Here is a 26,200-nt window from a genome sequence, read left to right as displayed (position 1 = left end):
CAGACTAGGGCACAATAATTTTAAAATCACTCTTTTCCTGCATAAACTGCTCCGTATTTGGACCCTGACCCTGAGTTTGACACCCCTGTTCTAACACAATCCATTGTTTTTCTAAAAAGTGGAGAAAATACGCTGTGATCTGGATAGTATGTATATATATATTCCATAATACTGTGAATCTGACATTAGGCTGCTTATGCCTGTGTCATTTTTCAAGTTTTCATACTGAATTCTAAAGAACGATATAACTGCTCAAAAACTTACTAAAAAACCTAAAAGAAATACATCTTTAACTTTTTTTTATATCAAACTACTTAAACTAAAGTTAAAAAAAACCAAATAAAAATAATATATTTAGCATTACTGATAATTAAAGTGAAATAAACTCTCTATTAAAAAAGTATTAGTGAAATATTACTGTATAATTCATCATAAAAGTAAAGCCATTTATCGTTTGGTAATGCTATCGGCTCAGTTGCGGATATTTGTGTTTCTATAGAAAAGGCGATTGTTCACCAGTTGCACTTGAGACTGTGTTCAAGTGTTCAACACCTAAAATATTTATTAATGAGTTCAGTTGTTATGAACCTGGGCACTTAGACTAAATGCAGTAAAAGAGCTCCACATATACATCTGATAATGAACTGCATTAGTTGACACTGAAACACGCTTTCATGAAACCACTAAAACCAGCTTTGACTCAAACACTGGAGATGAGACGTCTTACTGATGCAGACGCCCCTTTGTTTAATGGAAGGTCTTATTGAGGCCAATTCAATGACTGTGAGATGAGATGCTTTCGCTATAACTCGTCATATCTAGTCAAAGACGCCTCTTTAAATGTAAAAGATCATTATTCCTGCAGCACTGAAAACAAATAACGGTTAACGCAACACAAATAAAGGTTTTATTTTTTTCTCAACTCAGGTCAAGTTCTTGTTTGATGTATGTTTGAGGGGCTTAGCAAGCATTCAAACTGGTTTCTTATACATAATAGAAAAGAAATAGTGGTAGGCGTTTGGAAAAAAAAAAATCAATCAATCAAAATGTGACTCTTGTATAGATGATTTATGTCAAACAAGAGCACTCAGAAAGCACAAACCTCCACCAAGTGTCAAATATCCTTATTTTCAGATATTGGCAGTGATCTAAATGAGTGATCCTGATCATTATTTACATTTTAAAGAAATGTATATCACGATTAATAACCATAAAGTAGATCCAAATACATGGGCACCCCATATTTAAAAAATCAAGATGAAATGTGCAATATAGATCTGATACGGATGAAATTCGGTGAAATCCGTCATAAAAGAGTCCAATTTCATAAAGGTCGGTCGATTCCAAACCGAGATATGAATTTTTTAAATTTCACCAATGATAAACGATATTTTTTTTTTTTAAAAACTGATCCAGAATCAGTATATTGATCCAGATTCCTTCTAAAAATGTAATGGATTCTTTCATGGGGTAAACTCCCTTAAGTGCTTTTGAAGTAATCCAGCTACCAAACAAACCCAAATTAACAATATAATCATTTAAAACCTGATTGGAAAAGACATTCACTTGGACACAGATCAAATAAAGTCTATTATAAGTAAACTTTACTAGTAGGAATCAGAGGTGATTTCGAGGCTACTTAAGCAATAAAAAGCACTTGGAGGTCAACAGGTTTGATAAACTATGATTACACAAGAAAGTACCCCATTCATGTAGCTCATGTAGCTGGTTTGATAATGTTAAAGGGCCCATGTTAAGCTAAATAAACTTTTCTGTGTTTTAAACATCATAAAGTGCTACTAGGGCTTCATACACATGTCCAAAGTGTTTTTATCATTGATTCCCTCAATTGTTAGTTAGAGGGTGATTTGCTCCTTTCTTACTGCAGGGGGAGCCCAAACACCTCGCTACAATTTGATGACGCCTTCCCACTTTGATGACGAATTTGACGCGGCACTGAGCTGGAGAAGCCACGCCTCCAGGAAGCTCTCTGCCGTGATTGACATGTAAACAGACACGCCCACAACGGTGAGCATGTCAGCGTCCTTCGCGCTTCGTGCTATGTATGTATTTTCTACAGTCTATGTATGTACCGGCGAACGCCCCGCCCCCACGCTCTGTCTCGTGTTTATAAAACAACATGAGCTCGGCTACGGAATGTGTGGGAGGAGGGCGGGCCGTCCTCTGGCCCTAAGTCACCGTGCGGGGAGGAGGAAGTCAGTGTCCCATCTATAGACACGCCCACTCATGAATATGCATAAGTAGGACACAAATCAACCTGTTTATGTAGAGTTACTCAGAAAGTGACTTTTCAGAGGCTAAAACTCTGGAAAACAGGCGAGTTTGGGAAAATAAACCTCAAATACTATGTTTTTGGGGTTTCTTAGAACAGGTGGAGATAGGTGAAAAATAGCATGACGGACATTAGTTTGTAATGACATTTCACCATTGACTTTCTATGGGAGTGAAAAAAAGAACAGTAGTCCTGACTTAAAGACAATATATGTTATCTGAATGCTGATTGGTTAAATTATCCAAACTGGTAATGCCCACATTTAAAGGGATATTACATGCGTTTGATGCTAAAAGTTTGTATAAATGACTCTTTCTTACACAAAATAGTCACAAAATTGTATTCTTCAGTTTTAGAGGTCTAATCATGAAATATGTTTAAATAAAGGGTTCCATTAATGTGTAATGTTTGTTTGATCCCTGTAATATTAATTAATGGTCGTCGTTTCAGCAGTGTCAGCAGTTTGAGGAAAAATCCTGGAGACAAATCTCTTGCAATCAATAAATGTTGCTTCATACTCCAGATCGTTTATACACACTACAGGTACAGACTGTTGTATAGATATACTGTAATTTGGGATGAAAAACATCAACACCAGCACAAACATTGTCACTTTTACACCCAGTTTCACCACGTTCCTCATTTGGTCCTCTTTTGTACACCTCACTAGCTGTGTTACACCTATTTGTGACCACTCACGATGTCTCTGCGATATATAAACAGTGATTGAACCAGTAAACCCAGACTGGGAGCAAAGACCACAGGTAACATGGCTCCTGTGGAGCGCAGAGCCATAACCTGACTCTCTCTGCTCTAATGAGGGAATACTGCAGGGTGTTTGGGTCTGAAGCCCCTTATTCACCCTGGGATGAGGCCATTAAGGCCAGAAAAGTCTACTACAGAAAAGCCACAGTAATGGTGGAGTATATACTATGTGGCTGAGGGAATCCTATTAATACTGCTGGCACAATACAGTGTTCCACTTTCAATAATAATTAAAAAACAAGAGCACTCAGAGTAGTGTTCATTTTGTCAACTAAACATTTTCATCATAGTTTTTGTCGATAAAAATGTTCAAGTAATAACTAGACTATGATTAATTAAAAAAAACAAAAAAAACAGGGTAACAAAACTATATCAAATTTAGATTTTCGTCGACAAATAAAAACAAATCTATAATCTCATCACATGGGACTATATCTGACTATATACCATGACTATATATGTTGGCTAATATCTAAATGTCATTTAGTTGACTAAAACTAGACTATAACTGATATAGTCCCAATCAGAATCAGAATCCCTTTATTAATCCCAGGGGGACATTGCTTTTGTTACAGCCACAGAAAAAAATCACAAATAAAAGAATAAAACGTTTCGCAAAGACGAAAGAAAGAATAAATGTTAAATGAGTATATAATTAATTAAAATAAGGATTAGATACACAAACATTACAGTAGTAGAAAATAAAGTAGGATAGATACTACTACTACTACTACTAAAAAAAAAAAAAAAAAAATAATAATAATAATAATAATAATAATAATAATAATAATAAAAATAATAATAATATTAATAATAAAAATAATAATAAAAATAATAATAATAATAATAATAATAATAATAATAATAATAATAATAATAATAATAATACACAAATTATATACAAATATGATACAATATTTACAAAAATATTACAAATATACAAATAATAATGATTAAATTTTGACCAAAACTCCATTGTATTTTATTCAAAAGACTTTGATTAAAGTTTATCAAAATGAACACAAATTATTCAAATTATGCATCATTACGCTCTCAAAATGCTGGACTACTCGTTGTTCCATTCATCTCTAAAAGTAGTATAGGAGGAAGAGCTTTCAGTTATCAGGCCCCACTTCTCTGGAACCATCTACCAACCACAGTTCGGGGGGCAGACACCCTCTCTACCTTTAAGGTTAGGCTCAAAACATTCCTCTTTGATAAAGCTTTTAGTTAGGAACCAGCTCATAGCTCATAATTAAGATGCAATAGGCATAGACTGCCGGGGGGGGGGGGTCTGGCATGCTCGGTTGGAGAGAGGTTGGAGAGGGCGTTAAGAGAGAGGTCATTTAGGTTAGAGAGGGACCGGAGAGGGTCCCATTCCTCTTTCAAACACTCCCTCTATGTCTGCTTACTCCCTTGTGTGTTTGCTCCTGTACTCCTTCTGGCTTTTGTCTTGCAGGTCCGTGGGATCCTCAGTGTGGAGTTACAGAGTCTCAGCGGCTCTGTCTCCACCCTTTTCTCTGCACACACCCAACACAGCATAACGTGGATGGCTGTTCATCATAGGAATGGGATCCACACAAGGTTCCTGCTGCTTAACAGAAGGTTTTCCTTGCCGCCATGATGAATTCATGTTGGGTGTGGGATACATCTGTATGTGTATATACGTATATATGCATATGTGTGTATCCATAAAATGAAGAGTCCGTCCTTAAGACTGCTCTACTGTAAAGTGCCTTGAGATACCATTGGTTATGATTTGGCGCTATACAAATAAAGATTGATTGATTGATTGATTGATTGATCCTGATCATGGTACCATGATCATTTGGTTTGGAAGAAATGTTGACCCCCATTAATAACCATACAGTAGGTCCAAATGTATGGCACCCCCATTTTTGGGGAGACAATTGCAATGAAATCTGGATTCAATCATGATGAAACTCTGTGCGGTAATTCAAGAAATAACCTGACATAATTTAATCAAATTTCATAAAGATACATGTCAATTTTTGAAACTAATCCAGAATCAGTATAATGATCAGAATCCCCTCCACAATGTTATGGATATTCCATGGCATAAGTTCTATCTTTGGGTAAAATGGCAAAAATACATATTGACGAAGCTTTTATTGACTTATCATGGTTTGACATATGATCAAGGGAGTAATTACTCATATCTTGCTCTTCCTGCCTCAGGTCTTCTTACATCAAACCCTGCCTTCAATAATAATAATGATTATATTAATTTCAACCACAGGTCAACATTTTTCCATTACACATAAATATGGAGAATGTAGAATCATTACAAAACACTTTATAAGAGATCCCTGTATGAAGAGTGAATAGGCAATGCAGAATTTTTCCACTGGTCTTAATTTTCTGTATTATATTCATTTTAACCACTTTCTAATCACATTTGTTTCCTGTTGAAATATAAAGAGCGCTACAGGGCATGATACCTATCCCAGTTCACCCTAAACAGGCCATTGTTGGGCAAACAAGGAGACGAAACTTTGCAAAATAAATAAGTAATGCGAATATGATGTGTCTGCACAGTGCACAAACAAAGAAACCATTTTAAACCCAGTCTGTTAAAGAAACAAAACATTGTACGCATCTGTTTTATATTGTGCTACACTAACAGTGACGCCTTTATCTGCTCATGGCTGAATGTGGTCTCAAGATAACGTTGTGCTCTGTGTCATGTTATAATAACTATGGTAATGAATGCAAACCTAAAGCCCCAAAAATCCTTCTTAATCAAACACCTGTGAGTTCGAATGCGATGCGCATGTGCAGTTATTTACAGCGCTATATTATCTACCGATTCTTATTATTTCCCACACATAGCGTCTCTTTTTTTTTGTTTTTTTTATCTCAAAGCTGGCAGCTGCCACAGGAGCGCAGCATGAAAACATCAAATGCGGAGTAGATTTAAGTTTAAATTACAATATATGCATTTTCTCCTGCTTTTCACATCAGGTTAAACAGTCCTCACATTTGCCCCGTTTCCTCTATAGATATTTCAGAGATGAAATCTACTTTGGGTTTATTTGCTATTGATTATTTCATTACACGCTATATGTATGGAGTGAATTTAATCAACTATAGAAGGATCTTCTTGCCCTTGTGTCTTGTGATGGATGGGGATCCTGATCTAATCAAGATCTGGCCTGAAAAACAGCCCCGTCTAATTTTTTTTTCTCTTTCTGGTGCCGTCCCTCAATCACTGACTTTCGTCATAGAGCCAGTGAGAATCTACTTGACATTCCAAGTGTAGCGTGAACTGAAAGCCATGCTTACATTAGTGTGTGAGTAATCGTCACGTTGTCGCATGCATATGTGCTTCAGTGGCTTTGACTTGGCCCCCTTGACCAGTTGTCACAAAACATGCAAAGAGAAGGATGCCGTCTACTCACCCCGATTCAGACAGGACGGGGTGCAGAATGACCTGTGGGGCTCTGCTGGGAGGAGCCTCAGGGGCCACATCTGGAAACATCAGTTACAAACAAATGAAAACAAATATAGAAAGACAAAAGAAAAGAGAAAGGTCAAAAACTGATGCTTGAAAGTTGGTTTTCATCTCCACCGTAAAACATTCTGTATGTTGACCTTTTCGCGCATTGCATTGTGGGATGTGGAGTCCCATAAACAGGTGCATAGAAGTGTTTTTACTTAATTCTTACCATAATTTCTTGTGTTTTTTTGTTTGACACCATTTTTGTTCTAGTTTGTTCCCAGTATTCCCCGTGACATCGGAATTAAGTCATAACACTCAGTGACTCCAGGCTAAAAAGTCAGTGAACGGAGTGTATACAGTGGAGATGTGCCATTTTTAACATTTTTAAAACAAATGATCTTCTATTTACAGACCCTTTCCAAAAAAATAGAATATCATGGAAAAGTTGTTTCATTTCCATAATTCCATTAAAAAAGTTAAACTTTCACAGATTCAGGGTCTACAATTTAATCAATTTCAAGTATTTGTTTGTTTTTGCATAATTTGGGCTTCCAGCTCATGAAATCATGATTTCAAAAACTTTGAATACTATAAAGAAATCATTTACTTCTCAGTTTTTTCAGAAAAAGAGGAGAAGAAGGACTGGACTGTTGGCCAGTGGTCCATGGTCCTCTTTTCTGATGAAAGTAATGTGTGCCTTTCATTCAGGAATCAAGGTCCAAAGATTTGGAGGAAGATGGTGAGGAACAGAGCAGAACATTGCACCCCAAATCATGACTGACTGTGGATATTTCACACTGGACCTCAAGCTGCTTAGGTTCTGTTCCTTTTGTGTAATTCTGTGTGTTTGATTGTTTATTTTTGGCGTGTTACTATGTCCATTAAAGCCTGTAAAACTGTGATAATGGCCCGAGTCACGTCATTACAATACCTTTTGGGCAGAGCTGCGGTGCGTGTGTGACCCCCCCCCCCCTCGTAGCGCGAGGCACCGTGCAACTCATTTTCCGGCAGCAACATATTCAATAAAATTATTATATATGTCGGGTTTGCTTCAGGCTCGGGCCTACAATTTTAGTTATTGGGTGGGGCTCAGGTCGGGTCGGGCTCTATGACTGCGGGCCCGGATCGGTTCGAGCCAGATTTTTTGGGTCTCAGATCGATGATCACAGGTTATATAGTGGAGCCCAGAGTTCACAGCAAACATGGTGACGCTGCTTTTAGTTGTTATGCTGCAAAGAAGTGGAACTGAAGTCAGCGTCGCATATGAACATTTTTAAATCAAAGTTAAAAGCCTTTCTTTTCTCTACTGCTTATGACTATGCTTACTTAGATTTTTAATCATTTTATTGTTGATTTAATGTTTTTAGTGTTAAGCACAATGAATAGCCTTGTGTGTGAATAGCACTATACAAATAAATTTGCCTTGCCTTCCGTTGTCTTCTATCACTTCAAAAAAAGACATAGACAAACATTAGCACTTGTTTTTTTGCCCTAGACCTATTACTTCCCACCTTTTACATCAACACCGGTCCAGGATCTTTCAGCAATAACAACTAAACAAATGAGCAAAGGCTGTGTTGTATCAGAGTGTATAAAAACACAGATTTTAGACAAGGTGACGAATATTATGGCAAACATCAAAAGACTCCCAGACACTGAACCTTCAGTAATGAAGAGAAAGGATCTATTAGGATCCACTTACCAGGGAAGATGAACTGCTGTTTGTATTTAAAATAACTGGAGGCTGTAAAAGAAGATAGAAATAAAAAGGCTCATCAAAACGTGTCTGGTTTGGCCAATTTGACACAGTTGTCTTTGACACACTCTTACTGTTGATCATAAAGTTGTTTTTATTTTGATTTCGGACACTGTTGTCCATTTTATTTCACTCCCAGTCTTCTATGTGATATACTATGAGAAGATGTGCAATTATCGGACGTCCATTAAACTATCAAAATCATTAGACAAGACGTGGGAAAATAGTCAATCCCAACTTTATGAAAACTCCTGCAGCTCAGAGCACATACTGTACAAACCCTTCAAAAATGTCTTTAGAGTGATTTACTGCTTTACAGTTTGTGTATTAAATCATTAAAAATATCACACATATCACAAATGTTCCCTGTATACTTACACTACGTTCTGTAGTGTGGTTTTTAAATCCAAAAGTCAACTTCACAAAAGATTTGGTAACCTTAAATCAGATTAAATTGATAATTTGAATTCTAAAATCCTATATTTTGTCCTCTTTTTCCCCCCTTTTGTTACAAGTTTTCTTTATTTTTCCTCCAATAAAATTCTTATAGTTGCACATTATTAGCCAAATTTAAAATGTAAATGTATTAGTTACTTCAAGCTGAATAAAATAACTAATAAATTATGCCATGAAGTACAATGAAATTGCACATTCAACGACACTCTCAAAGATTCAAGCCAAACAGACACAATCATCATAAAAACAACATAATGTGAAGATAAAAGTCTGTTAGAATATAATGTTAATCAGTATAAAAGTGAATGGGTATGAAATATTAAAAAAGATACACATTTTAAAAGAGACAATATTTCATTTTCATTGACAAAGGTGTGTAACCATCCCCACTGTTAGAGCTAAAAGTAGACTAGACTTTAAACCTGGGCCTAAAAACATAAAATCATTTTAAATTCAACACATGTATTTTAATTCAAGTGTAAGCAAAAAATTACTAATACTGTGAAAGTTACAATCATCCATATGAGTGAGTGCTTATTCAGACAATACTTATTTTAATATAGATATCTTTCATTTGTAATGAATAATACATTGTTATCTCTCTTTTTTTTTAACCATTGTTAAATACAGTATATAGGTGTAAATACAGAAAAAAATATTAAGGAGCATACCTGTCAAGTTAAACTGTTTTTGTTGCCTTGCCGACTGAGGAGAGGGATGCAGGGGTGAGGGAGGCGTGGCACTGCTGGGTAGGGGAGGGGCCGGGGAGGACGGGGTGGAAGAGGTGGTCGATGAGGGGTTACTGCTGGAGTCTGGCTGGTACGGGACTGGGATGTGGTCCTGAGAAGTGAAAGTCTGCGACATCAGTTTTAGTGATATTGTATAAGAACTCTCTTTCGGTGAACATCAATTGTTTCCACATTGTTCATAGTATTCAAAGGCTTTCCTTTTCTTTTCCAGTGGTTCTCAAACCATGGGGTGCAGCCCCACCATCACATAATGACAGGAGGGTGTTGAAAACGCCCCGGGCTTTATTATTTATTATTATTACTGTTCTTAAATATGTGATTGCACATTTTCTCGTGCTATTTTTATGAGTTTTTCGAAGAAGAGTCAGAATTTTTACATTTTTTAAGCATTTTGATCAAATTTCTTGACTCTTTAAAGGGGGGTGCAACAGAAAAACTATTGCCCCAATCTCACAAAAAAACGATTTTAGCAGATTTTAAAAATCATTGTTATGATTGACGCACTGACAGGCAATCTTGTGCAGATTTACGCAAACGTTTCTTGGTATTTTTTTACGCTTGCTATGGAGTTTGCTTTTTTTGTAATAACACTGGACAATTCTAGACCAAGAATGGGACTTTAGGGCGGGCAAAACTGCTTTGTTCCATCACACTTTTATTCTTTGTTCCATGTTTGTGTTGAAATATCCAGCTTTTTGGCATCGTGCAGCTGTGAGAACAGGAAACTTATACCACGTCCACCCTTTTTTAGGCATCACAATTGTAAGATCGTTGTGAAATAGAAACATATGAACTAACATTAATGTAGTCCAAAGTCCTACTTTACTCCTTGGATGACTTTGACAAACAAATAGCATCACCCAGTCAAAAATATAGATAATTTATTGTGGAATGTAATTACCTAACATGTGACAATGCATGACCGTTTTCAGGTAATAACTTGGAATCTTTTATAATTTTAAGAAATGACTTTATTAATTTAACCCCAAAAGCTAAGGACACATGAGCTTCATTCTAAGGAGGAATGAATAACATTCCCCCTGCTCAGCAGTAAATTGTGAAATGTTCTCGAAGGCATCACCAACAGGGAAGGAAAAGAAAAGAAAAGTTTTTGTTTGACAAATTATCTTCCCCAAGCTAGTTTCACGTCGGCTGGTCGATTCTCAAAATACAATGTTGGGGAAATCGATTCCTGCCTGGAAGGTACAAACTCAATCTGGAGATGTAGGTAATGCTCTGGAACATGGCTGGCAACTATTCCAAGGGGACGTACAAAATAAACAAGGTTTCAGATATATGATGTGGCGTTGGCTAATGCTATATTATATTTATGGAAAAATTCATTTATATATGTAATGGAAGCACGATTTTCTTTAAAAGCTTATCTCAAAAACAAGCTAAACACTGTGGATTTTTAGTTTAAGTTTAACCCTACTATTATCCTTGGGGTCATTTTGACCCCATTCATTGTTTATCATTTAAAAAATAATAGTTAACTATTCTTTTGCCGAATAATTCATGACTTTTCATTTGATTAAAGCTGATATCCGGTGTTTCTATGTTTATGTATGATTATTTTGAAATGCAAAAAAATACCTAACTAGTCTTTCATTATGGTCTACTGCCGTTGGTCATTCATATACATTAACGTATATAAGCCCCTCCTTCATCCTATAGACCCCTATACAAATGGAAACGATCACCGAGTGCACCCAGCCAATAGGCTTCGACTTCCTGGAGCGAGGACTGTCAGTCAAAGTGAATGCGCGTGCTGTGTAAACTGTGCACGGAAACAGGTATATGACTCTGAGCAGCATAGCGTCATGGAGGAACGCTCCGAGACTCCAGTTACTCATTCCATGATTGCCAACGTATAAAGCTTCTACTAAAAAAGAAAAAAAAAAGTCTGTAGTTATGCTTTGTTATGTTTTGCAATGCGCGTGCACAAACGTAGAGGCGTAGCTTCTGGTAGATTGGCAGAGGCAGGAAGTAGAGCTGTTGGGGGCGGGACATCGAGACGCTGCTCCGGATAGCAGCTTTGAGCATGAAAGGATCATGCTGATATTTTTTCAATGTGCTGAACACATATTGCACGCATTGGTGTTCCTCTGGGGTCAGATTGACCCTAAGGGTAAAATGTGTTTGATGATAATAGGAGGGTTAAAAACAGTTCAAACTTCTACTCATTGACATTGAGGTCGTGAGTATTTAAACACCTTTAACACCCACTTATCCCTGTTCAATAATTGCATGAGAAAGGACACATCACAGAAAACTACAATCCCTGACAAACACACATAAGACACAGTAAACTTAAGACATGTTTTGAATTGTACAGTAGATGGAAACCCAAGATCTAACATTGTTGGACTCAAACCAAAGTTCTGGTATTAGTCAATCAAGATAATCATGATGATTTTTTTTTAATTTTTTTATTTTTTTGTAAATCAACAAAATGTATCTCAAATCTATTGTCCAATAATTAAGTGTCCTCTTATGCTCAACTATAATTGAAGTTCATTGGTTTTTTTTTTTTACCATTGCTTTAATTGACAGGTCCAAACACACACGCAAAACTACAACTTCAAAAACTACATTTACAAACTCAGTTTCTTTCTTTCTTGCAAAAATAATTTGTTCTGTACAATTAATCTAAAGGGTTTGAATATCATCCCCAGTGTGTATTTTGTTATTGTAGACGTAAAGATAATAAAGCTACAGCCCATTGATGACTGTGTTTAATCAAACTGGTTTTAGTTCAGGGGCCAAATACAGACCACTTTGACCTCAAATGGGCTGCAGATTTTAAGGAAGGAAAAGAAGCAATTTCAACACTGATGTGCCCTAGTTTGCACTTTCATGTATAATTGATAAAGTATGTAATGTACGAAGAATATACAAGCATTAAGTGGTGGATATCAGTATCTGCAGGATCTTCTTTTTAAATGTTCTTAATTATGTAACATATTTCTAAAATTTTAAGGAAAATAGTAGAATTTTAGAAATATTTAGAGTTCTTTCAACAAGTTGAGATAATAAAAAAAAAATACATAATTGCCATAATGTGATATATAAGCATGGGAAAACTGTGATTTCTGCGAATACTGAGTTTCATTAAATGTGTCTATTTTTAAGGACAGATATCTACATCTGAATTAGTTGGTTATTTACACAATGATTCATGTTTTTTCTGTCATTTTTACTTTCTCATGTGGGCCAAATTGCATGCTTTAAAGGGTCAGATGTGGCCCCCAGGCCTTGAGTTTGACACATGTGGTTTAGGAGGACTTTCCTCCGAAATAACAACTACAGAGTAGCTTTATTGATTCTGCAGTGGGAAGATTTACTGCCATTACAGCTCAGATAAAGTGCAAGAAAAAAGACAACAGAAGGCAACACAGAACACCCAAAAGACACCCGAAAAATAGTGCAATATTAAAGGAGATAAAATAAACAGTACAATTATAAAAGCTATATATAAATACAAAAAAGTATAAAGAATATACTGTAGATATATACATATTCAAAATGTTTGTTTTCTAAAGGTATTTTTCTACCCACCTTGGTTTTTAATGTGCTCTCTGCTCCATATTTCTAAAAAAAAAAACATGCCCTCACTTAGATAATCCTGCTGTAAAGTTTTTTCATCTGGAACTAAAACAACTGTGAGACGAACTGGCTGGCAAAGATCAATCCTGCAAGAGATATTTTTGTAGAGTTTCCCGATCCGCTGTGAAATTGACTTACGATAGCAGGCTCCCCGAAAAAATGAGGGAACACAACATTGAAGCCAAGTTACACACAAACTGTGATACACCTTTGATTTGTCACGCTTACCTTGTTGATTTTGTTGGTTTTGGGAAGAGTCTGACTGATGTGCAGGTCTGTGTACCTGAGGGCGTTGTTGATGTCGCATGGCACTGATTCAGTCCGTACCAGACGAGCTACTGCACAATAAGAAGAAGAAGAAGAAGAAGAAGAAAACAATGAGGTCCTGTCGAAGGATGACAGCCGTCATTTGTAGATATTGTCAAGTGTGTCCTTAAGCAAACTGCAACGCGCCAATGTAATTATCATCATTACAACAGACTGAGAGATGTTTAATTAGTGTGACCTACCTTGAATCGTTCCTTGGTGATCTAGGTTGGAGAGAACAGGAGGAAAGAGAAGAGACAGAACAAAAGAACGCTTTATAGGATAACAGAAATTACTCTACAGTGATGTTGGCCACATTATAAACACTCTGGGTCTGAATCACATTTGCTAAATCTAAGTGGTTTGATTATTAAGCTGATATGCTCCTACATGCTGAAAAGACAGAACAATGTGGAACACTTTCTCAGAAACTCTTAAACATAATACAAAAAACAAGATAAACTAAAAAGACGGCAACTGGGCTCAACATTATATCTAAAATCTTCTAGTATTCAAAAGGAAAGATGTTAAAATATTTCAGAAATATATGTACTAAGGATGTAAAGGTGCGTTCACACTGAATGACTACAGTCGCTTAAATCGCCCGTGATGAGTCGCTTGAACATTCTTGCGTTTTTTGGTCACTCCATCGCTTTATTGCTCTAGTGACGTGACGACCAGGGAATAGTAGGTTTCTGCGGAGCCGGCGGCAACACTGGGAGGGCTACCCACTTCTTCTACGGCCGTACGTTTACAGCACTCATCACTTGTACTCACGGTTTAAATGGTCAACTTACAGAGTTCCTAAAAGATGAGTTGACTCAGAATATACTTAGAATGTAGGCTTATGAGCATACCGCTTTCATTTGGCCCCATTAAGTTGAGGAAGTGTTCAGCCTCCGGCTCTACAGGCAGTGGCGGCCGGGGGAGTTGTCGCTTAAAGTCGAATTCAACTTTGAGCAACTTGTCGCGTGACTCAATCGCGAGATCTAGTCGCTGGAATTGCGCAAGTCGCATCACTTGAAGGGAGGTCGCTTGATGTCACTTAATATTGCGTCATTGACATTGATTTTGAATGTCGCCAGAGTCGCTTCAGTCGCATTCGGTGTGAACGCACCGAAAGAAAAAATTGATTCGGCCATATTTCACCGCTCGATTATCGATCCAAAAAATGTCCTAATCGACTTTTTGCCCTGACATATGCCCAGAATGTAAACGCCCGGTCACTAGGCGTCAGTAAACCTCGTTAAACTACCTCACTCCTTAACGCATTTTAATAGATGTATGTGTTTTTTTTTTTTTTTTTAAGAATTTAAAAAGTTAACAGTGTCAGAAGCAAAAGTTAAACTTTTTGAAAAAATGTAATTTGACAGTTGACATACCATTTGTTTTTCTGATATTGGAACTTGAATTACAGTTAGTTACCATCTATTTAATCTCGCAAGTAAATAAATTGTATTTCATACCATTTTGTACTTGTAAAGGTAAAATGTTTAATTATTGATATCGCAATATATCGCATTGTATATCGTACTGTTAAGTATCAGGATGTATCGGGAAACACTGTATCGTGCCATGGAAATCGATAATCTTACCGTATCGTCATAATCATGGCAAAGCACACCTCTAATATGTACTGTATACTTCTGAAATATTTATTTATTTGTCCTAATTTTACCACTATATATATATATTTTTTTTTTTTCAAAATGTATCCATACAGGATTTATTATATTGTTTTACAGGACAAAATAGAAAAAGTGCTGGAAAAATAAATAGCCAAATAATCTTAAATGTCTAAAATCATCACTGTTGTTTACATATGTAGCCTACTATCTATCCTTTATTATTCACACTTTTTTTTTTTCATACAGTAGTTGTTGCAATAAAAAGAAATACTATTACATAACACTTTCAAACAGTTTCAACAATTTTACGGTATGCTTGTTGGGGACTTCGCAGAAATTTTATTGACATTTACAGCCAGCTTAGTTTAGTCAAGGCTAACGCACTCAGCACCTTCGATTACATCCTGATGAAAGCTGTGTGAGGTTTAGTAATGGTTGGCCACCTCGTGCTGCAATTATCAGGTTGTGGACTCTCCTTCTAACAGAAATTTCATTTGAACTCTAAGCCAGATCGTAACGTATTTCTCACAAACATCAGAGTCAAGCTTCAAGGGAGAAAAGAAAAGGCAAAGGCAATTTCAGGCAAAGCACAAAAGTAGTAATGAGCACAAATAATCATCCCTGAGGTGATGCAAACTAAGATAAAGATGCACCCATGCAGGGTAAAAATGTCTCAGCATGCATGAAAAAATGGCATTTAAACCTGAGGCTTTTACAGTATGAACAGCCTTCGTTAAATGACAGAAATAATGAGAGAGCAGTTGGAAGGAAATGTCATAAGTTGGGTGAGGTATTTATTCTGTTTTATTAAGAGCGAGGCCGGCCCTGGACATCTTGGGGCCCTAAGCGGGATAGCTTTTGAGGGGCCATTACTATATTATAAAACAAATGAATACAATTTTTCCCCTCTATAAACATGATGTCCATAATTTACCAACCGCAGCTTTACTGTCTGAATGCTCCTGAGTGTCAAACATTTTAAATGACATTAACTCTATCTAATCCTTTATTTATCCCTTATCCTTTAAATTTATCATTATTATTATTGTTTCTGGTTTGTTTTTTGTTCTTCGCACCAACTGCCAAGTTTAATTTCCTGTGCTGTTTTTAAACTTTACTTGGCGAATAAAAACCTTTCTGATTTCTAATGCGGATTCTTTAACCTTGAGGGTAAAAAAAAATAATGTATGTAAAGCCGCTCTAATGGAAGATAAATAAATAGAACCAAATGTTAAAGCCTGATTTTACATTTATTCAGAAATGATTACTTTCAATAAACCAATAATAAGTTATATGCATAAGGGATTTCTTCTAATACACTTCAACTCTGAAATATTCTACTGAGCAGAAACACAATGAACAGGGTCCTAACAGCAAAAAGACATTTTTCTTTAAAACAAAAAAACAAGTAAAGTTAAACATGAACACAAATAGAAATAGTAAAAATAAAAACACTAAGGCACAAAGAGAACATTCAAACGCTCTCACTCTGTGAATCACTGATATTATGCTGTCTAGATCAATATCTTATGTTTATTGTTTTTAAACTCTTTTTAAATAAATTGTACATGTTTCTCATACTAAAATAAGAATAAAGAATCCAATTTTACCAAAATAACAAAATGATTCAAACTAATTATTTAACTACACTAAATGTTTGTGTTAAAAAACCTGCACATTCTATGTTTTACAATAACAAAAGCTCTATTTCCAACAATATAAAAAGAATAATTACAAAACATTTAAGGGTTAGGGTAATAGTTATAAGGGTTAAACCAGTGTTTTTCAACCTGGGGGTTGGGACCCCATGTGCGGTCCTCTGGAGTTTAAATGGGGTCACCTGAAATGTCTAGTAATTGATCAAATTAATTACTGAATAAAAATGCATTTTGAATTCATTTTGAAATATTAAATCACAACACATTTTTTAAACAACGGTATTCGATACTTTCTGAAGTATGAATCTAGTTTAAATAAAATGCCGTATAAAAAAAGAGAAAAAATAAGAGACCAAAATTACATTTTTAAAATCTTTTTCCAATTAAAACAACGAACAATCTTAAACAACTGTATTCTATACTTTCACTTTGTGAAATATAAATCTTGTTCAAATAAAATGCAGTAAAAAAAAAAATATTTGAGCCAGATACAGCATTTGTTACTAATACTCTGTATTTGCAGAGCAGTATAACCAAGTAATTTTAAAATTTGAACGCTAAGAATACTAAATTATGGGGGAAAAAAATGTCTAGGTTCGCCAAAAATTCTTAAAATCAAAATGGGTTAGTACTAGAAGTTTTATGTACAAAATAACAGTCTTTAATTTATGACAACAGAAAAAAACCCAACTCTGTACTGTTAATATATATATATATATATATATATATATATATATATATTTTTTTTTTTTTTTATTAGGATCCCTATTAGCTACAGCATAAGCTATCAGCTATCCTTTCTGGGGTCCACAAATTACACAATAACAATACAATGTTTACACTAAAAATAATAATCACATTAAACCAACAAAACCGACATTTCAACTACAACTTAAACAAAATAAATAACAACAGACATAAATGCTCCAAAGTACTAGCATTGGTGTTTCTTAATAAATAATACTGTATGTATTTAAGGTTTGTGATATAAAGACTGTAAACCTAGGGGAGCATGATGGAGACATTTACCTTTGAGGGATTCTCGTCCTCCTCGCTGTATGATCAGCAAATGGCAAGGCGGGGCTTCTTTGGTGCATTTGTTGTGGCACTTCAGCCTGAGAACAACAGAAAAAAGCAGGAAACCTGATTGGGATTTGCTACACTTTTCCTCTTTTTGTTTAATTTGTTCATTTGATAATGGGAAAATGTGACATCAAAAGAGGCATCAAGTCAAAAAAGCTGAAAAAAAAAAAAGGATCAATACGCCACATAGGGATTCATAAAGCTTGACAGAAATGTCAGAAACATCTATAGTTTGTCAGATGAACTGATCCAGTTAGAGTGAAGGGCTGTCAATACTTACTTGCAGTTTTTACATTTCAGTCCAAATAACATTCCCTTCCCACATACTGTGCATGTCTGGGACATCCAATATTTTGTAGAAAACCTGTAAAAGACAGATATTTATTTTAAAAAAGGGCACTTTCATCTCAGTGCCAATGTATGACATGCAGGAGCAGGAGCTAACCAGGAGGAGAACACGGGTTCTGCCCTTTAGTGTTTCGTAGCGTTCCTTCACTTTGACAGCTGGCTTTTGCCAAACACATCACACTTTGCATAACCTTTCTGCTACGATGATAGCGGCCTTGGAAAAGTGTTTGCCTTTCTAATGTTACTCACCTGCTGCTGGTTTAATCTGAGGGCCCATTCTATTTTCATTTTGTCACTAACCAGTCGATGATGAATAAGACGCAGCTGTTTGGTGACACGAAGTTGACTTTATAGGTTTTTTTTTTCATGATTTATTATCTTATTTTATTTTCCAACAAACACCATACAAACACTTAAACGTAACATAAAAGCAGGGTCATGTGAAAGCGTCATTATGAGGGTCTAAATGAAACTTTAACATAGACAAAGATAGAAAAGAGAAAAAAAATTATTTAAATTAAATTGAATTAAATTAAATTGAACAAATAGATAATTTGAATAAATATAATAATCATAATATCTTCGATATACTGCTGTTAAACCAAATAGAACTATAGATAATGCAAAGAAAGTTAACTCACCAACCATCATTTCTCCTCTATCATAAATAGGAAATATTGTCCTTCTCATTACCTAGAGAACACTATATTTGTATTAAAGTTTTAAAACCAATAATATTTGATTAGATAAATTCAATGGCAGGGAAAATCTGTATTAATCTATAGAGAAAAAAAGCACTTTTCCATTTCATCATCATTATACTTGCTTATATATTAAGAATTTGCACAAAATAAATAATCCGTGTACCCTTCGTTCTTTGGTTATTCCGTTTTAAAACCAAATGAAAATTTTGTTTTACTGATTTAAAAGCAAAACAGAAATAAAAAAAAAAAAACCAGATAAGCAGCGTTTTTCAGGTTTATTTTTTTGTTTTGGAAATTGCAGGTATAATAACAGGGTTCATGCAGCCTCAGTCAAATTAAATTCAAGACTTTTTAATACTTTTTAATGCCATTTGAAATTAAATTTAAGACCAACAACTAAACACAATTGAGGAAAGAAAAAAAAAGCCACATCAATTACATAGGGTGCAACTGGCGGCCCCCAAAGTAAATACAAAACAATTCACAAAATGACAATAAATGACAGAAAAGGACAATAAATGACACAAAATTACAGAAATCTATGAAACAACTACAAAAATACAAAAAAAAAAAACTATTAACAAAAAAAAGCATTAGCAAAACATTAGCATATCATTAGCATTGGATATAGCGAGCACTAGCCTTGTAATAGCATTAACCTAGCAATAGCACAAACCTCGCATTAACATTAGCCTAGCATTAGGCTAGCATTAGCATTAACCCAGCAATAGCATTAACCTAGCATTGACATTAACCTAGCATTAGCTGAGCAATAGAAATAAGCTTGAAAATGGTTGAAATGGATTGAAGAGGCTGAAAAAAGGTAAATAAGAAAAAAAGTTTAAAAAATGTTGGATGGGTTGACAAAGTTGAAAAAAATTGAAATGGGTTGAAAAAGTAAAAAAAAAAAAACTGAAATGGGTTGAAAAAAGCTGAAATGTGTTGAAGGAAGTAGCTGAACATGTTAAAGGTTGAATGGTCAAAATCGACTGAAGAATGGTTAAGGATGAAGGGCTTATACTGTAAGTCGAAAAAGCTGAAATTTCTAATAGAAATGAATGGGAATGAAAAAAAAAATTGTTACATTTACATTTAAAATGTAGGTTAAACATCATAAAAATACAAGCATAAATCTTGGGAACCTTCTGAATTTTTTAATAGCTTATTCGTCAAAATCGGACAAACGGTGTAGGAGGAGTTAACGACGACGGAAGAAAAAAGAGATAATAGTGAGGATGCCTCCTGCATTCTAACTAATTAAGGCCGTAATTTTACATTCAAGAATTTAACGCCTTTTAGGACTTTTTAAGGATCCGCAGGAACCCTGAAGAAAAGAGGGTAAGGGGATGTCACTAAATACTTTCTCTACCACAAATAACCACAATTCTAACGTCATCGGGTTTCTGTCATAAAACAACAACAACAACAACCAGTCGACAGCGGTAGGTGTTTGCGAACATGTCCACTCTTTAAAGGAGCGACACAAGTGAGTTTACAATTCAGTCAATGAAAAAAAAAAAAAAAAACATTCCTAATACAGACCCTCCCAGTGGTCTGACTACGTATTAATGGAAGCCTTGGTGCCAGCAGTGTGGCTGTGTGGCTAATGGCAGGTGACTAATCTACTTTGACAGAGTCCAAATCTTTTTATTAAGCCCCCCGTCTTTCACTCCACTGAGGAGCACGGCTCACATCAACCAGCTCTAACCAACAGATTCCTTTAGTGGGCTGTCACTTTTGAATGATTGTATGACATGAATGCCAGACTTTGCTTGGAAATGAGGCGCTGGAGCCAATGTAGCGCATTAGCTACGCAAACAAGCAAACAATGGGCTTGAGCCAAGATGTGTGTCTGAAAAACCAGCATCAAGGAGTTGATAAGAAAATTGATGCTTCAAAAATATAGATACATTTTTGGCTACGTGAATTTATTATTATAGGTTGGATCAAAGAGAAATAACTATTATTGTAAAGGGGCGAAATTTAGTCAAACAGGAAAGACACAAAATCCAGGTGATTGATTCAAACATGATTCTTACGATTACACTTATTGATTTCTCTATTCTTCTTTGTATTGGTTATTTTTAAACTCTGTTTAATGTTTAATTTTTCGAGTAAAAATTGCCTCGTGTAAAAGGTGCTATACTGTATATTAATACATTTGCCTTCCCTTGCCTTCTGACCCATTTGTTCTAAAACATCATTCATTTTTAACAACACATTGTTTTTGATTACTGTACCTCATATGCTTCTAAATTGTTTTTATAGATGTTTTCCTGTTTTCACAGATTACGTCTTTTATTTTGTCCCTGCGGAATTGTGTTATTTTCAATTATACTGTATATATTTCTACGATATTGAATTAGCTTCCTATTTTTTTTTATTTATTTTTTAGTCCTATGCAAAAATGTACAATTCAAATAACCTTGAGCAAGAAATAACCTAAGTTTGGGTTCCAATTTCTGATTTCTAAACCTAAAAAATAGAACAAAATGATTTGCTATTTAGGAAAAAAATAAAAATAAAAACATTTCAATCAAAATGCAAATCATCCTTAAATTCAACATTATTAACTGACAAGAACATTTTTATTCTCCCACTTTCCTAAACTACCCCAAACCTACTCATCAGCTTTAGCCTATAACCCAAATAAAGCCTTACACTTAAAGGTATTGCTAATGCGTGGATATTTTTATTTCAATACATTTTCATTGGGTTAAATCAAATCTGTGTACCCTTCGTTCTTTGGCTATTCCATTTTAAAACCAAATCAAAATAACAAATAAACAGTGTTGTTATTTTGTTTTACTGATTTAAAACCAAAACAGAAGTACAGAAAAACCAAAAACCACATAAGCAGCATTTTTCTGTTGACGGGGAATCTGGAGCGAGACCTGACGACCGCTGCGCCTCCCTCCCCAGGTCTCCACACACAATAGGACTGTTAAGGATTTATTTCATCAGTTTTCTGGTCCTGCTCATGTTTTCATTCAGCGTGTGGATGTTTTAGCTCGCACAAAGCTGCTCACGTTTATGTTTTGTTTTGCGGTGTTACGATCCAAATAGTATTCAAATATACTGGTGACTGACTATGGACTGTGTGGCTGGTGTGAGGAACAATAGATGTTAGAACTTCTACCATTTGACACTTTTGCAAAAACAATTATAGTTTTTTTGTGGGCAGTAAAATGTTTTTTTTTTTTGCACGTTATAAATACCGCTAACAGCAGCCGTCAACACACATGGAAGTTGATCACAAGAAATGAGGCACACCAGTAGATTCATTACACCACCTCTGGTTCCACATGTCATGTGCGTGTTTTACGTAACATCCATTTTTTGGTTTTCATTTATTTATGGATTAATAACATTTCAGTTCACCAGTAATGTGACTTATGCGTTGCTTCTTTTTATGTCCAGACCGGGAGCAAAAGTCTGCCCAGTCACCAGTTTATCTGGATACTATTTGGACCGTAACACTGTTTGGTAAAGTTGGCAGATATTCACAAATTTGGACGTCCAGCATCAATAACTCTTTAACGAAACGCCATCGACACAAATTACGCCCCTGCCATCAGTGTGAGATGGACGCTACAAGATCATTTTTTATCAAACGCAGCAGAGTAAAAGTCCGTCTGTTGGTCGTTCTGTGTGGTGAGATTAAAACATGAAGCTCTCGTCCTATCCAAATATCACACAAACAGAAGTAGATTTAATTTTAAAACAGAAAAACACTACTTGTTTGGTTTTTCCATTTTGCTGTTTCTGGTTTTAAATTAATAAAACAAAAAAAACAATCAGTTTTTTCTATTTTTTTTTTATTTGGTTTTGAAACGAAATAACCAAAGAACGAAGGGTACACGGATTAAATCAGTGGTCCCCGACCACCACGCTGCATCCTAGTACTGGTCTAACAACCATTTGAATGACAAAAGTTTTTCAAAAAAAAAAATGCATTTAATTTTCACAAGTGTTTTATTTTATTTTTGAAATTGCCCCTGCTGCTTTTGCATGCATCACAGCTTAATTTGATTCAACTCCACCTAAGACATGCCAGTTTGTGGTTTTGTTTGAAGTGGTTTGTGTCACGCAAAAAGTTGGGAACCATTGAGTTGAATCATACACACATCTCACAATTTGCTTCATAAATTCACACCAATTCAATCTAATCAAACAATAACAATCTTAAGGACTGTCCTTCTTTTGTGAAAGAGATTCATCCTATTGTGAAACTATATTCCTGTAGCTTCAGTATTAAACCCCACAAAAATAGAAAGAGAAAATCCACACACACACACACACACACACACACACACACACACACACACACACCTTCCGTTGGGCTTACCTATGTTTTATTGAGTTTCCCAGATCTCTTCGAGGAATCTGTGGGGACCAGCGAGGCACTGAGAGAGTGTCTAGGAAAGCAGACAGAAGGAGGTCAGAAGGTAAGGGTTTTTATTTCTCCACATGGTAGTGCTGACAGAAAGGACTGTATGTCTGGTATTAGGCATTCCTTCAGCACATATGACATTTCAGAGTTTGGACAGATTTATTTAGAGCCAACAACTGACATTTTAATAAGTGACCTACTCAACATTGCAGGTGACTCACGGTGTCCATGCATCACTCCTAATGTTATTCTAGTTGTCCAAAGTAGATGAATTAATGACCTCCTTCTGCTATGACTGATTTGATTGGGAGCTATGTTATTTAATCCATTAACATCAGCTCAAATACTTTAATTAATTAATTTGAGTTTGAATTTATTTAGATTTTTTTGTGTGTGTTATCAACAACTGCCCTCAGACCTTAAAGTGTAACAACACCAATTATCAGCAAATTATCCACTCAACTCTTATGTTAAGTAAAACAAACCTATAATACTAAGTGACAGCACTTGATGAACCAGGGCTTTGAGTAAACAGCGTTTCTTCAATTTAAAAAAAAAAAGAAAAGTCATTGAAATTCTCATTTATTTCAGGAGAATCTTAGTGTGTCTTTATAGAAACGATCATTTTAAGGGGAAGATAAAAGACCTTAGGAGGAAATAATTAACTCATGACGTAAATTTGGTCCTGCACAAACTGTATTACATCATCAACTAAAAACGTTGACATTCATTGTTTCACGATTCATCATATATGTTTCAAATTTAACGACTTGTTGATCAGTGTTTCCATCCATCTATAGTTTTCTCTTGGTATGTTTAAGTCCATGTAAATTGACTTTAGAGACGCATCCTTTTAATTGAAGCCAAAAAGCGAAAGAAGAAGATTTGAAGAAGATCCAACCACCCATTACAAAATAATCATATATTAATGTAACAATTGTAACGGCAGAGGAGATCAATAAAAAAGATATAAGAATAATGATGATTCATTCAATCCAGAAATGCAGATTTGGGCAGAAAACGCAGCCATCTGTGAGTAAAGCTGTGACAGTTAAGACCTGCCTGTTTAATGCAGTGAATAAATGCGCAAAAACAACCACCGCAATCAGCTCCACGTTTGGTAAACCACATTACGTGTGCTAAATTAATCTATCTGCATCTCTGCTTTCCAAAATTAGGTTTATTCTGGCTAAACAGTTTTCTTGTATATTTTTGCACATTTGAAAGACACAATTATTGGTGCCAAAATTTCAAGATATCACACCTTTTTTACGCACGCAAATGTAGGTCCAGATAAGGGTCAACAGACAGCAACACTAGGTATGTGGTAGCTTTTCTGTGTTCATATTTAAAACGAAAAAACTGATGACAAAGTGAAATTGGAAGTTGATATTTTATATTTTGTATAAAATCAAAAGATTGAAAAAAAAAAAAAAGGATATTTTCACTAAATATGTGTATGTAGAAATGTTGGAGTGAGGTGTTTAAAAACCGATGGTATAATCATGCTGTTGCAGTAAAAAAGTTGTGTAGAATGACCGTGAATTTATTTAGGTTTAATGTTGTACACAATTGTTTCATTCCTTGTGCAGTGAAAGCTTCCTGTGTCTGTGTGTACTGCTGCTGTGATACATCGGGTATGAAAACAGACTCACAATGTCAGGTTGCCATGGGCCACCTGTTTGATTTGTATACACATTTAGCTGTGGTTTTTCTGTGGTCAACCTGGTTCATTTCAATATACCTGCCATTGTAGGAGCCTTTGGCTTTTGAGAGATTTTTCACCACCTAAAATATTTCACTATTCCTATTAAAGCTGTGGTTCCCAAACTTTTTATAGCCCTGTACCCCTTCAGACCTTTAACCTGAAGCCATGTACCCCCTAGTCTTGCAAACTTAAAAAACATAATACTGTAATAAAGCCTTTTTCAACCTTGCGGTCGTGACCCCATGTAGGATCACCTGGAGTTCAAACAAGGTTACCTAAAATGTCTAGTAATTTATAATAATAAAAAATACTGATTAAAATTTTTTTTTTTAACTTTGCACATGCTGTCTAAGGTCAACTCTACAAGAAGTGTAGTTTTGTTATTGCAATTATTTTTATTGCATAATTGTGGCTATCACCAGCCCTCCCTAAAGAAGGGTAAGAAACACTTTATAAAAGGGAGAATATAAAAAGACAGTGTTACACCAAGGTGAGGGGGAAGGGAACAGGGAAGAGGGAGTCAGGGTGGGAAATAGAAAGGGTGGGAAGAGTTGACTGCTTTAAAGTGAGAGTGAGGCCCAGAGAGCACCCCACCCGAGACCCCGGTGGAGGAGCCAAGGCCCCCGCCCAGCAGACCGCCAGCGGGCCCAGAGCCAGCAGGGACCGGACCCCAGGCCAGAAAGAACCGGAACAGAAGCAGCACCGGCAGCAGCCCGCCCAAGGAAGAAGGCGGCACCCCCAGCTGCCAGGGGCACCAAAAGGACAATGCAAGTCGCCCCACCGAACCCCAGGAGCACCGGCCGAGCCCCCCAGATCGCCCGAGATCACCCCCCACGGACGCCGCCAGCGCAATGAGCCTTAGTTATTGTCAAAGTCAGGACCCTGACTTGAAAATGTTTTAATCATTATTCTTTTTTTTCAAATTATAACACCATACATAAAACAATCTTAAAAAACTGGATTCTATACTTTCACTTTTTCAATATAAATCTAGTTTAAATAAAATGCATCTTGTCACATTGTGCACTAATCCTGGCAACAACAAACATTATCAAAAGCTAATTCTAAAAAAAAAAAAAAAAAGTATGAGATGCAAAAAATTGGTGATATTGAAATTGGGTCAAGACCCAAAAAAGGTTGGGAACCACTAATGTAATGTCACATACAATGTAGCCCTACAGTAAAATTTGTCTCTGAATTGTACCTATCCTGTTGAGGAATAATGTACAATAATAATAAAAAAAAGAATAATAATCTGTAAAGAATGTAAATCGGTAAAGC

The 26,200-nt window shown here is 35.7% G+C and overlaps 1 protein-coding gene across 8 annotated transcripts in view; it reads right to left on the bottom strand.

Moving 5' to 3' along the window:
- ksr2 (kinase suppressor of ras 2) overlaps positions 1 to 26,200 on the bottom strand; it is a 152,406-nt gene that overhangs the window by 27,257 nt on the left and 98,949 nt on the right. For 4 of the 8 annotated variants that reach the window (XM_028458470.1, XM_028458471.1, XM_028458474.1 and 1 more), the window contains 8 exons: positions 23,167 to 23,236; positions 18,047 to 18,130; positions 17,713 to 17,798; positions 13,601 to 13,621; positions 13,320 to 13,429; positions 9,405 to 9,588; positions 8,224 to 8,265; positions 6,481 to 6,550 (listed from right to left, as the gene is read on the bottom strand). In XM_028458470.1, coding sequence (XP_028314271.1) covers positions 6,481 to 6,550; positions 8,224 to 8,265; positions 9,405 to 9,588; positions 13,320 to 13,429; positions 13,601 to 13,621; positions 17,713 to 17,798; positions 18,047 to 18,130; positions 23,167 to 23,236 — 667 coding nt within the window. The remainder of the gene's footprint in view (positions 1 to 6,480; positions 6,551 to 8,223; positions 8,266 to 9,404; positions 9,589 to 13,319; positions 13,430 to 13,600; positions 13,622 to 17,712; positions 17,799 to 18,046; positions 18,131 to 23,166; positions 23,237 to 26,200) is intronic. The other 4 variants (XM_028458476.1, XM_028458472.1, XM_028458475.1 and 1 more) reach the window with 3 other exon arrangements.

The sequence above is a fragment of the Gouania willdenowi genome, chromosome 9 (assembly GCF_900634775.1).
Source record: "Gouania willdenowi chromosome 9, fGouWil2.1, whole genome shotgun sequence".
NCBI lineage: Eukaryota > Metazoa > Chordata > Actinopteri > Blenniiformes > Gobiesocidae > Gouania > Gouania willdenowi.
The sequence above is the reverse complement of the archived record's forward strand: the minus strand, read 5'-3'. Positions and strand labels throughout refer to the sequence as shown.